The sequence below is a fragment of the Rhineura floridana genome, chromosome 20, assembly GCF_030035675.1.
Source record: "Rhineura floridana isolate rRhiFlo1 chromosome 20, rRhiFlo1.hap2, whole genome shotgun sequence".
Classification (NCBI taxonomy): Eukaryota; Metazoa; Chordata; class Lepidosauria; order Squamata; family Rhineuridae; genus Rhineura; species Rhineura floridana.
The window spans coordinates 19,560,417-19,576,211 of record NC_084499.1 but is presented as its reverse complement, the minus strand read 5'-3'; the positions used below and the strand labels follow the sequence as shown (position 1 = coordinate 19,576,211).

General features: G+C 48.7%; 2 protein-coding genes across 2 annotated transcripts in view; one reads left to right on the top strand and one right to left on the bottom strand.

Annotated features, from left to right (window-relative positions):
- Window positions 1-11,560, top strand: part of KYAT1 (kynurenine aminotransferase 1) — a 32,672-nt gene extending 21,112 nt beyond the window's left edge. Inside the window, exons 16-27 of the mRNA XM_061604496.1 lie at window positions 395-477; window positions 1,620-1,662; window positions 3,207-3,323; window positions 4,397-4,556; window positions 5,072-5,161; window positions 6,509-6,558; window positions 7,162-7,292; window positions 8,075-8,147; window positions 8,550-8,648; window positions 9,014-9,116; window positions 9,228-9,375; window positions 10,486-11,560. Of these exons, the coding sequence (XP_061460480.1) occupies window positions 395-477; window positions 1,620-1,662; window positions 3,207-3,323; window positions 4,397-4,556; window positions 5,072-5,161; window positions 6,509-6,558; window positions 7,162-7,292; window positions 8,075-8,147; window positions 8,550-8,648; window positions 9,014-9,116; window positions 9,228-9,375; window positions 10,486-10,560 (1,172 nt within the window). The 3' untranslated portion in view covers window positions 10,561-11,560. The remainder of the gene's footprint in view (window positions 1-394; window positions 478-1,619; window positions 1,663-3,206; window positions 3,324-4,396; window positions 4,557-5,071; window positions 5,162-6,508; window positions 6,559-7,161; window positions 7,293-8,074; window positions 8,148-8,549; window positions 8,649-9,013; window positions 9,117-9,227; window positions 9,376-10,485) is intronic.
- Window positions 10,978-15,464, bottom strand: ENDOG (endonuclease G). Its single transcript, XM_061604191.1, has 3 exons — window positions 14,613-15,464; window positions 13,338-13,447; window positions 10,978-12,266 (listed from the first exon to the last, which is right to left on the bottom strand). The coding sequence occupies exons 1-3, from the start codon at window positions 15,105-15,107 to the stop codon at window positions 11,954-11,956; spliced, it is 918 nt and encodes a 305-aa protein (XP_061460175.1). The 5' UTR covers window positions 15,108-15,464; the 3' UTR covers window positions 10,978-11,953.
- Between the last annotated feature and the right edge of the window lie 331 nt (window positions 15,465-15,795).

Below are 15,795 nucleotides of genomic sequence, written 5' to 3'. Positions count from 1 at the left end.
CCTTGGGCACCTTGGAGGAAAGGTGGGATATAATTGTAGTAAACAAAATAAGGGATGGGCATGTTATGGTTTTATTAAAATGCTACCGGGAAGTCTTGCCTGATGCAAATCTGCCGTTCAGCATCCCCGTATATAAACCCCTTTAACTGGGAATGAGATCTTGGTATTTCTAATTAAATGGGGACGGGGGGGGGAAGGAACGCTTTTCAGCCTGACTAAAAATAGACTTTTCCTCTCCAGTCTTTCAAGGGGCGGGGGGGGGGGAGAAAATTTAATACGCGCAGAAAAAATTCCAATCTGAACCAGGAAGTGTCTTATCTAAACAAGGAAGTGGCCCTCTCTCTGTTTCATAGCTCTGTGGCTTCCACCCGTTACGCCCAATCAGCGGCCGCGTGAACGAGGGAGCCGGAAACTGCTGGGCAGCGATTGGTCGGGTGGAACATGGCGGAGAGGAGCGAGGCGAAGCGCCTGCGGGAGGTACACGTGGGAGGAGGAGGAAGAGGCTGGCGCGTAATAGGTTAAAAGGGGGACATGGAATGTTCAGAGCGGTCATTTATGAAGGGGAAGGAAAGAGGGTACAAGCCTTCCTTGGAGAGTGGGAAAGAGGGGACACCCTTGGGGTGCGCGGGTACAGAGATAGCACCCTTGTTTTGAGGGGAGAGATGGATAGCCTCCTGTGGGGGGAGGGAAGAGAGAGAACATCCTTGTTCTTTTGGGAGAGAAGTACCCTTTGAGGGAGAGGGCAAGGTGTGAAGGCCCCTCCCCATTGTTTGTCTCCCAACAGCCAATGTGGTATAGTGGTTAGAGTGTTGGGCTAGGACCTGGGAGGCCAGGGTTCAAATCCCCACTCAGCCATGAAGCTTGCTGAGTGACCTTCGGCCAGTCACTGCCTCTCAGCCTGTCCTATCTCACAGGGTTGTTGTGAGGATAAAATGGGGAGGGAGGAGAACCATGTATACAGCCTTGAACTCTGTGGAAGAAAGGTGAGACAGGAATGTAATAATCAGTGAATGAAGGTGCACTGTCCCTGGACATGGAGGTTTCACTTGGCTTGGCATGCATGCTTACATTCCTGATCTAGCTACATCTTTAATCCATTACCCTGGCCTTTCCTGACTTAGTGCCCCCTAGATGTTTTGCGAACATCAGTATGGCCTTTGCAGAGTCAGACCAAAAGTACCTGCCTAGGGAGGTGGTGGGATCCCCTTCGCTGGATGTCTTCAAGCAGAGGCTGGACAGCTATCTGCGGGGAGATGCTCTAGCTGTGGATTTCCTGCTGTGAGCAGGGGGTTGGACTCGATGGCCTACAAGGCCCCTTCCAACTCTATAATTCTATGATCCCAGCAGCTTGCCAGGTGCCTCTCTGGGTTCATGAGTGGGGCAAGCGTCTTTTGCCTTTCGGTTTCCAGCTGAGATTTATTAACATAGGATGGGACCGAATGAGGAGCTTTCTGGGCGTGTCGCTCTTGGCCAATATATTGCGGAAACAAGTGCATGTGTGAATGGGGTTAGGTTTGTGGATGGGAATAAGGGCAGTCTGGGACTACGCTTAAGGCATCTACGCTTGCGGATACGGAGGTGTCTGAAGTGGCTGATCTATCTACTATCCTCTCTCCTAGGGAGAAGACAAAAAAACTGACTGGCGCAAATGGAAGCAACAAAGTAAGGATGTTCTTTGGCTACCTGGGTGCCTTCCCCCTCCCCTTAATTTGCAAATCTTTTGGAAAAGGAATTGGTTCTGCCGAATCACACAAGAGCCTGGCTGCTGGATCAGGCTGAAGGCCCATCATAGCCCAGCATCCTCTACTCACAGTGATGATGATTCATGTAGCACCACTCATACCTAGGGTGCTTTGCGGAGTACCACGGCACAGGTCTCTGCCCAGAGTTGTTTACAATCAAGAGCTGGCCTTTTGAGCATAGTTTTGCTAGGTTATATCCATCACCGTAGACACCACTAAGCAAAACGTACCAATGGTCTGACTTGGTGTAAGTCAGCTTCCTGTTGGGTCTGTTTCATTCGTCTCCTGCAGGGATTTGAACCTGGGTTTCACCGGTCCCAGACAGGTAGAAAATAGGTCAGAAGTCTACCCTCCCCTTTGGAACTCCCCACCACAGCATATCAGACAGCTGCAGTCACCTTTTTGGTGTCTGCTAAAGATGTTCCTCTTTCAAATAAGCTTTCTAAAATCTTTATCCATATTGGTATATGTCTTGGTTCTGAACTGACTTTATGTAGATGCTGTTGTGGTTTTAAATAATTGTTTTCATATTTATATTTTTCTTGTTTTTATATATACAATATATGTGCAGTGACAACAGAAGATTTATGTAACTTTAAAGTTGATAACGAGGACATTGAACTTGTCAAGGATTGTCAATACCTTGACACAGCCATTAACCAAAATGAAGACAATAGGCAAGAAATCAGAAGAAGGCTAGGACTGTGGAGGACAGCTATGAGAGAACTAGAAAAGGTCCTCAAATGCAAAGATGTGTCACTGAACACCAAAGTCAGAATCATTCAGACCATGGTATTCCCAACTCTATGTATGGATGTGGAAGTTGGACAGTGAAAAAAGCGGATAAGAGAAAGATCAACTCATTTGAAATGTGGTATTGGAGGAGAGCTTTGCACATACCATGGACCGCAAAAAAGACCAATAATTGGGTGTTAGAACAAATTAAACCAGAACTATCACAAGAAGCTAAAATGATGAAACTGAGGGTATCGTACTTTGGACACATAATGAGAAGACATGATTCATTAGAAAAGACAATAATGCTTGGAAAAACAGAAGGGAGTAGAAAAAGAGGAAGGCCAAACAAGAGATGGATTGATTCCATCAAGGAAGCCACAGACCTGACCTTACAAGATCTGAACAGGGTGGTTTATAGGAGATGCTCTTGGAGGTCGCTGATTCATCAACTTGAAGGCACATAACACACAGGCACACATACATGCAGTTGTTTTAACTGCTTTTATACATGCTGTATCATACATTGCTTCAAGATGCCTCATGGGATGGGAAACAATAAATAACACAATTATTATTATTATTAACAATAGTTATTATGCCTGATCTGCATTAGACCTGGGCCCTCTGTGTTGAGTTGCTTAAACTGCAGCACTAACACTGCTGGAAGTTTTTAATTTCACCTCTGTGCATTCTGTGATCTCGTCTCTCTCTCTCTTTCTGTTCCAGAAAAGGAGGAGAAGAAAAAATGGAAGGAGATAAAACTCCTGAGGAAACTAGAGAAGAAGAGAATGCAAGAACTAGCGGAGAAGCAAAAAGAAGAGGCAACGCCAGTTGAAGATAAAGGTAACTGCAAACTATGAGTGTGAATGAAACCGAACCTCTCCTCTGACCAAAGGGACATCAGATCTAATAGCCCTTTTCCAGCTACGGCTAACTGGACGCATGCAAGAAGTCTGCAAGCAGGCAATGGAGGTGACAGCTTGCTGCTGCTGTCTTACCCGCTCAAGGTAGACTGCCTCTGGACATGGCAGTTCTATTTAGCGATTGTGGCAAATGCCCGTCAATACGTCTTTTCCTCCTATGATTTTGTCTCATCCCCCCTTTTAAGCCATCTAAGCTAACAGCCTGTTGCTGCTTCTTCTGGCAGTGACCACTCAAAGTGAACCCCACAGCGTGTGAAGATGACGTTTCCTTTTTTATCGGTCCTGAATCTATTGCTCTTTAGTTTCATTGGAATACTATTATTTTTAGGCGGCTGGGGGGAGAGAAATCTTTGTCTATATACCCACTTTTGCAAACCTTGTATTATGTCCATCCGCCCCCCCAACTTGAAGGCGGCAAGTGCTTTAGCCCTTCCTCATAGAGGAAGATCTTTGATGGCTTTTTTCTGTCCCTTTCCCAGCTGTGCTAAAATGCCCTTTTTGAGATGGATGGGCCAGAACTGTACATGCTATTCCAAATGCGAATGCTGCGTATGTTTACAGACAGGAGGGGTCGGGGAACCTGTGGCCCTTCATATGTTGCTGGACTGTAACTCCAACCATCCCTGGCTGTTGGACGTGCTTGTTGGGGGTGATGGGAGTTGTAGTTCAGCAACGTCTGGCAGGCCAAAGGTTTCACGCAGCTGTTGTAGAAGATTTAGGAAGCTGTTTTATACAGAGTCAGACCATTGGTCCATCTAGCTCAGTGTTGTCTACTCTGACTGACAGCGACTCTCTGGGATTTCAGGCAGGAGACATTCCCAGCCCTACCTGGAGCTATCTGGGACCTTCTGCATGCAAAGCAGATGTTCTACCTACTGAGCTAAACCAGTGTGAACGGTGAATAAACCTCCAGTAAATCATCCTTCTGGAGCCTGGGAATACGTCTTGTGAGAGCCCTGCCTCTCCTAAGCGGCTACTTTCCTTACTCCCTAGGGCGTCACTACACGGTCAGCGTAGCTCTTCCGGGCTCAATTCTCAACAATGCCCAGTCGCCGGAGTTGCGGACGTACCTTGCTGGGCAGATCGCCAGAGCCTGCGTCATCTTCTGTGTAGACGAGATCGTGGTGTTTGACGAGCAAGGAGAAGATTCAAAGTGAGGATAGGGCCTGTTTGGTTGCTTGTGAAGCCTTTGCCACCTTTTTTGTCCTGAGCGGCAGCTGTTTCCGGCTAGGAGTCTCTACCTGGAGATGCAAAGGACTGAACCTGAAGCATTTTGCATGCAAAGCAGGTGCTCTGCCACTGAGCCACAGACCTTCTCCTGAACAGGGCCGACTCCAAAGGGTGGCCAGGTGGGGCCCTAGCCGAGGGCCCTGTGGCCCACAGGGACCCCTGAAGGGCCCCTCGTTATGGTGGGGAAGTAGTGCTCCCCTTCTGCCACAGATGCAGGGAGGGAGCTGCTTGCCCGCTAGCCCTCTGTCCTCCCACCCGCTCACCCTCCGCCGGCTCCCAGCACATTACAGATGCTACAACAGGCAGAGAAAGACTGTCAGCAATTTTCAAGTGGTCCGCAGGGGGAAATGTTTCGGGAACCACTGATGTAGAGAGTCAGCAAATTACTTAAAAAAAAAAAAAGAATCTCAGTGCCTGTGTTACTTTCTGTCTTTTCAGGACAGTCGAAGGCGAATTTGAAGGGATCAAGAAGCGAGGGCAGCCCTGTGTGCAGCTCGCCCGGATCCTGCAGTACTTGGAATGTCCCCAGTAAGTTCTGCTGGAAAAACTTTTGCAAAGCTCTTTTAATGCCTGTGAAGCTACTGACGCTTCCTTGTTACTTACTGTTGAGGGTTGCGGTTGGCAGAGAACGACAGCCCTGAAGGGTAGACAGGCTGGTATGCTGTAAAGCAGGGCTTCCCATACTTTTTATCCAGCAGCATAGCAGCAAATTCAGAAGTGCGGGGTCCCTTCGTGATAGCCACAGCCACACACACCCTTTTTGGCTACTGAGTTGAGAATGAGATCTTTGTTAATGCCTTCTCCCGCAACAGCAGACATCCCTAGCAGCCAATCAGCAGGAAAGGGGGGAATGTGTTAGCTACTGAGAAGGGTCTTCTCAGTGGCTGATACCTCCTTTCACTCTGATTGGCTCTAATCAGCAGGGAAAGACAAGGAAGCATGTTAGTAGACTCTTCTCAGTGGCTAACACACTCCCCTTTCATGCCGATTGCCTTGTAGGATGCTGGAGACATAGGGACCCTGCTCCCAAAAATGTAAGGGGTGTAAGATCCTGAGACCCTGGACGACTACACTCCTGTTTTTATCTTACGGACCCCTTGAAAATTGCTGAGCGTCCTGGCAGGCCACTTAATGATTTTTCTGCCTGTTGTAGCTTTGTGCCTGGCTCCGGCTGGTGGACCTCAAAGCTCTAGTAAACATGGGAAGTTACCTTATACTGAGTGAGACCATTGTATCGTCTCTACACTGATTGGCAGCGGCTTTCCTTCACTAGACCTGAGTCCGTCCCACAAGCCTGAGGTCTGTCCACCGCCCTGTTCCAAACCCATTGCTCTTCATTTTGGGGGTCCGGACCCACTACCGGCTTGCAGCCCAATCTAAAGTGGGTTGCGCCAACACCTCTACCACCTTACAAATACATGGTCGAAAAAAATGTCAAGAAATGCATCTCCAAATAAGCGTTGGGGTTAAAGGTGGGTTCCAGGTCTGAAAAAGCTAGAGACTGCTGTTTCTAAATGTTCCACCCCCCCCACCAGCTTTTCAGCCCCCTGCCCTGCTCTGAGCTCCAATTCTATCCTAGGTGAGGAGTGTTGCAATGAGGAGGGGGCCGTTATGCTAGTTGCCCCAAGATGAATTAACTCGCCCTTAAGATCTCTGCTTGCTCCTCTTTAATGCAAAATAAAAAAAATTTCTGCTTGGGGGTCAACTGGCATTTTTGTGTGTGTCTAGTTTGCTGCCAGCTGTTGAATTTTGTTTTATTTCTTGCTTTTGAGCCTTGCCTTAAGTAATGAATATCAGCAGCCGTTTCTTCCTGTTTGCCCTTCTAAGAAGAACCCAACATGATTGTGATGCCTTTCTTTTTCCTCTTTTGGACAGATACCTAAGGAAATCTTTTTTTCCCAAACACCAGGATCTGCAGTTTGCAGGTAAGGCCTAGAGCAAAATTCAAGAACCTTTTTTTTTTAGCCCGGGGCCCGCATTCTCTTTTGAGCAATCTGCCAGGGGTGGGTGGGGCCTGAGGCAAAAGTGGGTGGGGCAATGAATGCAAATGTTGCCTTTGTGCAGTTTCTGCACAACCCTCTGTCCTCCAGCCAGGCAAGCATGTTCAGTTCAAGGACACATTTCCAGCCAGGCAATTTCAGGGCAGGTTACAGTCTCATGAATGAAGACCCTCTAATAAAATCCCTCAGCAGAACATTAAAAGCACCTAAACATTACAAAGGATGAATCAATTCCCCATTATAAATCGATAAGGTTAGTATATCAACCCTCATGAAAATCTGGAAGATTAGGTCTCCAGTTGGTAGCAGAAGGGGCCTATAAGGCCATCAAGTCCAACCCCCCTGCTCAACGCAGGAATCCAACTTAAAACTCAGGGATATTTAGTCCTGGCTGGTTTGTTTTTCTTGGCACATTCTATTCCACATGCAAGAGGCAGTGCTTCTTTACTCCACGGTGTCTTATGAGGGGTCGGCTTCAAAATCTGTCTCGGTGGCTACCTATTTCTGTCCTCCCATGTGTTGCTTCAGGGCTCCTGAATCCCTTAGACAGCCCCCACCACGTGCGGATCGACGAGGAATCGGAGTACCGGGAAGGAGTGGTTTTGGCTCGTCCCACCAAGTCTGCCCGGGGATCCTTTGTGAACTGTGGAATGCGGAAGGTAAATGGTAGTCTCTGTTGCCCGTACCCCTTAGGATCCTACCGCTACGTCTCCAAGATTAATTCTTGCTCTCTGGCCTTGATGTCGCAAACGAGTTCTGCACAGGCAACTTAGGATGCTCCTGGAGATCAGTTTCCCAACCTGTGGGTCATAACCCACAAATGGGTCGTGGGCTTATCATTAAACCCCAAAATAATATCTTTGAATAATCCTTTACCGGTATGATGAATACCTCCTACATTTCTTTTTTTGTTGACATGTTATAATGCTGCTTTGACACATGTAACTGAACGTCGGAAAAGCCTGAGTCTCTCATATTAAGCTCTTGGGAGCCACTCTCCACCAGCTGGCAGCAGATCTGGTGACGGATCACCCACAAGGTGCTCGTACAGCGAATTGTTTTGAGAGATGATTATAGTTTGCCTCTGATGCACAATATATACAGGCCCAATTACAGAGGCGAGCTATAAGAGTCACCATACCAACTAAATTTGGACTTGTGGGTCACCATGCCCAAACTTTTGGGAGCCACTGCTGTAGATCAGGGGCAGGGGAGCCTTTTCCAACCTAAGAGTGACATTCCATCACACTCTAGAGGAATCAAGGCAGTGAGGGGTAGAGCCAAATACAGAAAGCGGGCTGGAGCAACAGATGTGATGTTGCAGCTACTCAGAGGACGTAGTTGGCTGCAATAGTTTGTCTTGTTCCCTTGCCTGGCTGCCCAGTTTGGTAGTCCTGGGGGCTGTCATGTGACCTCCCATGTTAATGATATGTTGCTGCAGGAGGTTCAGATAGATAAGCTGCTGGAAGCTGGTCTTCGAGTCACAGTGCGGCTGGATCCACAGCAGAATCCAGGTAACGTAACTGGCTCCCTCCTTCAGTCTCAAGGTTGAGTGGAAGCCCCTCACGGCACCGATTGTTCAAATCTGTCCCAGACCAGAGGTGCATGAGGGAAGATTTTTTTCCCCTTTCCTTCCCCCTCCTCAGTGCTTTATGATTACCAGAGTCATTAGGATTAGTAACAAGGAACGGATGCGAATTGCAAATATGATATTAGGCGAGTTTGGCAGTTTCACAAGGATTGTAACCAATGCTAGTTAGTCCTGCTCAGAGCAGACCCACTGAAAAAGGTGGACATGCCTAAGGATAAGGTCTCTACTTAAGAGGCTTGTTGGAAAAGAAAGGCCTTCAGGACTAGAAGACCATTGGGATCCATCAGCACAGAAAGTCCAGCTAACTTGCCAACGTCTTTCCTAGAGAGCAAAACGCAGAAGGGTATCGTCGTGTCATCGCATCAGCCCCGCAGCTCTTCAGGGCTTTACTGGGGCTACAGCGTCCGCTTAGCGTCCTGCCTGAGTAAGTCGGTGTGCCCACCTTATCCCTCCTTTCTCCTTTCAAAATTCTTTTTTTTTTATGTGATGAGGCAGGAGTGATTAGGAACGTAGAAAGCTGCCTCATACCAAGTCAAGCCATTGAGCTCAGTATTGTCCACACTGACTGGCAGCAGCTCTCCAGTTTTCAGACAAGGGGGTCTGTCCCAGCCCTACCTGGAGATTCTAGTCGGGATTGAATCTGAGACCTTCTGCATGCAAAGCAAAGTAGCTGAATACAACCCAGTGATGATAACGAATAATAATCCAGAGAGCCACAAGTTTTCCCAGTCCTGGCTTGGGTCTATAAATGTACATTGCCTATCTCTTCTCTCCCACTCCCACCGCCAGGTGCCGTGTTTGCTGAATCCCCATTTAAGGAAGGCTATGATCTCTCCATCGGGACCTCTGAGCGAGGGGCTTCCGTGGACCAAACAACTCTTCCTCCTTTCAGGTAACTGGGATGATGTTCTCCTGTCAGCCCTACAACTTCCACTACGTTCATGAGGACTAGAATCCTCTTTACATCTGGTAAGCCGCCTCTCATATTTCTTCCTTCTCCCAGCCACGCTCTAATCGTTTTCGGAGGTTTGCAAGGCCTGGAATCTGGCGTGGACTCTGACCCAAACCTGGAGGTCACAGATCCAAGCACCTTGTTCGACTTGTATTTGAACACCTGCCCGGCGCAGGGAAGCCGCACCGTCAGGACTGAGGTTAGGCCGCCTGCGTGGCTTTCAGCACGTATGTTGTACTTTTGAAGCAGTGTGTGTGCTACTGGGGTTGATGGGAGTTGTTAGCCACAACATCTGGAGGGCATGAGGTTGGCAAGGGCTGTTTTTAAAGTATTCAAGTGTTTTGTATGTATTCTCAGTCATCCTTCTGCTGCAAGCCCTGTAAAGTAGGTCAGCAATATTAGCCCGATATTGCAGATGGAGAGACTGATGCTAAGAAAGAAATATAAAAGTCCTGGTTTACAGCTCCTGTTGGTCTTTTACTGTTCCAGCCATCACCGGGGGTGCGCTTATTTAATTTGTATCTTGCTCTTCCCCCAAAGGACTCAAGACTGGCTTATGTGGCGTGTCTCTCTTTCTCCATCCCCTTCCATTTTACTCTCACAACCCTGTGAAGTAGGTCTTACTGCAATTGAGCAACTGGGCCCAAGCCTAACGCTATACACAATACCCTACAATGCCCACATTCACATGTAACGCTAAGGAAAACTCAGGTTTAGAGTGAGCAAGCAAGCACACTGGGACACAGCCACAGTCGCAACCCTGGTGGATGCCATTGCCATGGTACCAACAACTGAGCCATGGTTTGGCTTAACGTGTGAACTCAGCCTCGTCGTTTCTCTCACTGCAAAAAAAGCCACGACTTGTAACCATGGTTTATTCTGGGCTTGCTGTTCGTGGTTTGTTTATGGGAGACAAAGCACAAGCCTGGGTTCACAAGCAAAGCCAAACCGGTGGGGTGGGGTGCAGGGAAGAGAAGCAAAGCAGCCGTGATATTCTTGCTGGGCACCAGCAAGCTTGATGGTTCATGTTGAACCTGTTTGTAGCTTAAGGAAACTGAGGTTGGCCACTGTGCTAACATGATGCTGGCCTAGATGTGCCTTTGCTTTTATCCAGAGGCGTTCTTCCTGGGAAGCTGCCGTATACTAAGTCATACCGTTGACTGCACTGACTGGCAGCGGCTCTCATGCCAGGTTATAGACAGGGATGGAGACTGAACCTGGGACGTTGCACTGAGCTACGGCCTCTTGCATCCGCATGATTTTTTCATTGACGACTAAATGAACGGCTCTTTTTGGGGTTTAATTCCAGGAAGCGATTCTCATCTCTCTGTCGGCGCTGAGACCTCGGATTGCCAAAGCGGCGAAGGAAGGCAGCAAGAGATGAACGAAAAGAAGCCGTCGGACCCTAAAATGCACGCAGTCCGTTTGCTCTGACTTAACGCTGAAACGGAAAGCGACAGTTGTATCCACCTTTCCTAAACTTCTGGACTGCTGTCTCTCTGTGGGAGGTTAAGTAACGCATGAAGATTGACCCACCTGCTGCCCCCAAATTGTGGAAACGGCTGGACTCCAAACGGAGTGGAGCAGTCCAGCATAAATGGAAGAGGAAATTAGATGTGCCACGAGCCAGCTAGGCCAGGCCTTTCCCAGGAAGAGGCATCTGCTTTGACCTTTGGAGTACAGAGAGGACGACCAACTTGGGGTGGGGGGGGGGGGGACAATGCCGTTCCATTCATTTCACCACCACCCCAAAAAATGCCAGTGTTGTTGCAACCAAGAAATGCGACTTTCCACATTCATGTCGAGCGGAGAGGAGATGTCTTTATTGACAAAACAGGATTTCTGTAGGAATCTTGATTTCTTAAAAATAACAGTATTCCAGGAGTATCTTTGATGCATAAAATGGCAAATCTTGTTTAAGCGTGTGTGTGGGTAATTTCAATGTAAATTGGGGTGGGGGTGGGGGTGGCAAGCAGGGACAGGGAGAGAAGGTAGTTTCAACACAAATAGCTTTTCTCCAGCTTAAGACATGTGGAAGAGCCTCAGGTCAGGGGACTAAATGGAGTTCTCCCCGAGCCCACACAGAGAGAGGCAGTTTCCCACTACACAAGAAAATTCCCAGTTTGTAACTTCACACACCTGTCTGCCAATATTCGGAAGCCCACAGAAGCTGCAACCTCACCAATGCAAACCCTACACCCTCCCCCCCAAAATAGGTCTGAATCGGGGCTGCAGGCAGCTGTGAGAGGGCTCTGGGAGACTTACCTAGTGGTTATAGCCAGACAGAAAATGAATGCTCCCCCCTGCTAAGTAATATTAATAAATCATTATTATGTGATGTATTAACTCTCTTCCCTCAGTAATAATAAATGTTATTAATATAATTTATTGTCTGCTTGTCACATTGTGGGTTCACGTGGAAACGCCTAAAGTTTTAAGAGCATAGAGCAGAACATTGGGGAAAAATACATTACAAAATGGCCTGTGAAACAGCAGCATAAAACACCTTGGGAAAGAGAAGTTTCTACCCGGTGCCAAAAGAATGTTAATGATGGTGCCAGGCAGATCTCATTGGGGAAGAGCATTCCACAGAGGGGGAGCCACAACCTAAAAAGCCCTGTGCCCATGTCATCACCCTCCAAAGGGGCACCCAGACAGAAAATAAGGGGGAGAGGAAGCCACCAAAGTGATTTTTAGCTCTGCAAGTTTCTGGGCAGACCCTGGTGACTGGCAACTGTCTGTCGCCAAGGTCTCAGGAATTGCTTTTTTTTTTTTTTTTAGGCCATGCTTCTGGCTGTGATTGCTTTCAAGTTGCTTCCGGCTGTGACGGCTTTCAAGTTGCTAGTCCTTTTGAGGATGTTAGGGACAAAAAGCAGGCCCGATGCCCGCTCGATGCTCTCGATGGGGACCAGGAACCGCTCCAGCGGGATCTTCTCGTCCACGGGGCTGTTTGGCATGACATACGAGTGTAGCTCGATCTCGCCGCTGGGCTTCTCCAGGATGAGCACCTTGAAGAAGTGGGTGGGGACGGCCACATGGCTTCTCCCAATCACCTGATACTTGACGTACATCTTCCCGTCAGGTTCCATCCTGTCCAGGGGCATTAGTGGTTTTTAGAAGCCATGTTGGGGGAGGGGGAAGATACATCACCCCCATTTTACAAAAATGTGAAAAAACAACATTGACATAAAGGTTCTGCTGCACTTTGGTAAGTGATTGCTATAGGGCGGTCTAAAAATGTAATAAAATAAATAAAATAAATCAGCAACGGGCGGGAACAGTTCATCCTGTTCCAAAAACTGGGTGGCATCCAATGTTAGTCCCACACAGGGTAAAGCCATTGACATTAACGGACATGACTAACTTAAGTCCATTTAATTCAAGGGGTCTACTCTGCTCTGAATAGAACTTAGTTGAACACAACCCAATATCTTGGCAAAAAAGCAAACTCCGTAATGTTAGAAGGCATCTGTAGAGATATGAAGGCCTAGAAAAATGGGGGGGGGGATTTTTCCACTATGTTTTCCTTTTTCCCACCACACTGGCAACCCATAATCACCATCCATGTAAATCGGTTGCAGCAGAGGTGTGGAACCTGGTGCCCTCAAGATGTTGCTGGACTACAATTCCTCATCATCCCTGGCCATTGGCCATTCTGGCTGGGGCTGATGGCAGCTGGAGTCCACCAGCGTCTGGAGGGCCACAGGTTCCCCACTACTGAGTCACAGCCATCAGGGTACCATTAGTTCTGCAATATTGGTGCAACCACCAAAAAGCCCTCGCTCCAGGCCAGGGATGTAGTCATGCGGGGTCTCGGCAGGTGGGGTCTTAGACCCTTTACCTCTTTGGGAGCAGGGTGCCTATGTCTCCAGCATCCTACAAGCCAACCGGCATGAAAGGAGAGTAGGTTAGACACTGAGAAGAGTCTTCTAATATGCTTCCTTGTCCTTTGCTGCAGATTGGAGCCAATCTGAGTGAAAGGAGGCAAGTCACAGTGAGAAGACTCTTTTCAGTAGCTAGCTCTTTCATGCGTATTAGTTCCTAGGCTTTGTCAAGGATCTCATTCTCAACCCCACACCAAATAAAATAAAATAGGGGAAGGGGCATGGCTGTGATTAACATGAAGGGACCCTGATTAACTTTAATAACTATACAAGTTACCTGGGTAGAAAAAGTGGCCCAGTGCAGACATACACGTTCTTGTTAAATTTGGTTAGGCTCCTGCAATACTTCTCCAGGTTATTCCAGGCATTCTGATTCAGGTGAGGATTCTAGAAGCAAAATAAAATTTGTGTTCCGTGACTAAAGCAGGAGACGCAAGGGTTGTAAGTAAACAGTTGTAGTAGAGCTCAGGGAAGGGCTATGGCTCAGTGGTTAGAGCATCTGTCCTTGCATGCATAAAGTCCCATGTTCAGTTCCCAGCATCTCCTGGAAGAGCTGGGAGACTCTTGCCTGAACCCCAGGAAAAGCTGCTGCCAGTCAGTGTTGACAATACTGAGCTAGATGAGCCAATGGCCTGACTCCGTACAGCAGCTTCCCCCGTTCCTTTATTCCTTGGGCGGTAGAACGGGCTTCCCACTGCAGCTAGGGAATCACTTTTTTAAAAAAAATCCTGTGTTTGTTTTTTAAAAGCCTTCCTGCAAACAGAAAACAAGCTCAGCAGAAGATAGCTGGGCTGAAAACTTCCTTGATTTGCTAGTTTTCTACCCGTGGGGCTGCTTTTTATTTTATTTTTTAATGTGGGAGAACATTTAGAGATGATGCACAGAGCCTGAAATAATACAGCTCCTCATGTTTCCTCAGGACCCTCATTCCGCTACCGTTTGGAATTCCCTCTTGAAATAAGGCAGGCACCTATGATCTTGGCACTTGCTATAAGCATTTATTTTCACTCAAGCCATCCCAGATGAGAGTTGACATTTCTAACTTCTGTCCGCAGCTAGCACTGTGATGATGTAAATATTGTTTTTATTATATTAATACTGGGTGGTATCCCATGCCAGCTAGCCTCATTCAGAGTAGCCCTGCTGAAATTAAAGGACGCGACTAACTTCGGCCCATTAATTTCAATGGGTCTGCTCTGAAGCAGGCCTTAGCTGATATATACAGCCCATTGTTTTTCATGTTGTAGTATGTTTTCCTTGTACGCAGCTAGTCACTGCCTCTTCTCACCCCTACCTCACAGTCTTGTTGTGAGGATAAAATTGGGAGGGGGAAAGCCACGTTTGTACACCAGCTTGAGCTTGGAGGAAAAAGGTGGGATATAAACGCCATAAAAATAAATAACCGATCGATCAACAGGGGGGAGGGAGAGCCCCCCCATTATTAGGGGGTTTGCTCTTCCAGAGAACGTAGCCACCTCCCTGCCTGAAAACCAACCAACCCCCCTTCTGCTTTTGCAGGGGCTCTCCTTCCTCATGCCCCCCATTTCCTGACCTGGGGGGCGACGTTGCTCAAGTAGAAGGTCTCGGCCATGGCTTTCTGGCTCCACTTGTGGTTGGCGGCGGCCGCCAGGTGGCCCCGGTCGAAGCCGCTGCCCCGGTAGTCCGCGTTGCTGGCCCGGTGGTACTCGTGGACCGAGTCGTCTTCGAGGAAGTCGCAGGCGGCGCGCTCCGAGGAGCCGCTCAGGGTGGCCGCGTTCAGCTGCTCCACCACCCAGAGGGCGCTCCGGGCCCGAGGGTCGTAGCACAGCACGTAGGACTCCCGGCTCCGCACCTGGGACAGCCCCGGCAGGCCGTATTTGGCCAGCTCGCCCCCGCCACGGGCCAGCGCCTCCGCCGCGGCAACCACCGGCACCACCGGCAGCCGGCTGAGGAGCCCGCCCTCGGCCGCCGCCTCTTCCTCCTCCTTCGGCTGCCGCCTCCCGAACAAGCCGGCACCCAAGCCCAGGCCGAGGGCCAGCCACCGGCCGCAGCTCCAAAAGCGCCTCATCGATCCGCGCCGGCCGCGGAAGCGAAGCAGCCGCGTTCCAAGCGAGAGTAGAACGCCCAGCGGAGCGGGGCAAAAAGGTGAATGGGAAGGAACGTTCGGGTGGGATGGAACGTTGGATTCGCTGCGAAAAAAGATAGTGTCGCGCCCCCTGCCGCCTTCTTAAAGGAGCCGTGGCTCTAGAAGCTGAAATGATGGAACTGAGGTTGCCGTACTTTGGACACATCATGAGAAGACACGATTCACTAGAAAAGACAACAATGCTGGGGAACAGAGAAGGGCTATGGTCTGAAGGCATGTGAGGCTAGCACCCTGCTAAAACTAAGCAGGGTCAGGTCTGGTCGGTGCCTGGATGGGAGACCACCTGGGAACCATAGGTAAGCCGCCTCGGGTTTTAACCATGAAAAGAAAGGCAGGGTATAAATGTAATAAATAAATACATAAAATAAGGGAGTAGAAAAAGAGGAAGGCCCAACAAGATATGGGTTGATTCCATAAAGGAAGCTCCAGACCTGAACTTACAAGATCTGAACAGGGTGGTTCATGACAGATGCTCTTGGAGGTCACTGATTCACAGGGACGCCATAAGTCATAATTGACTTGAAGGCACATAACAAAGAAGGTGGCGAAGGGGTGGAATGCGACGGGGCTGGTCCCTGAAATACACTTGCCCTTCAGCATCGCCAGGGCT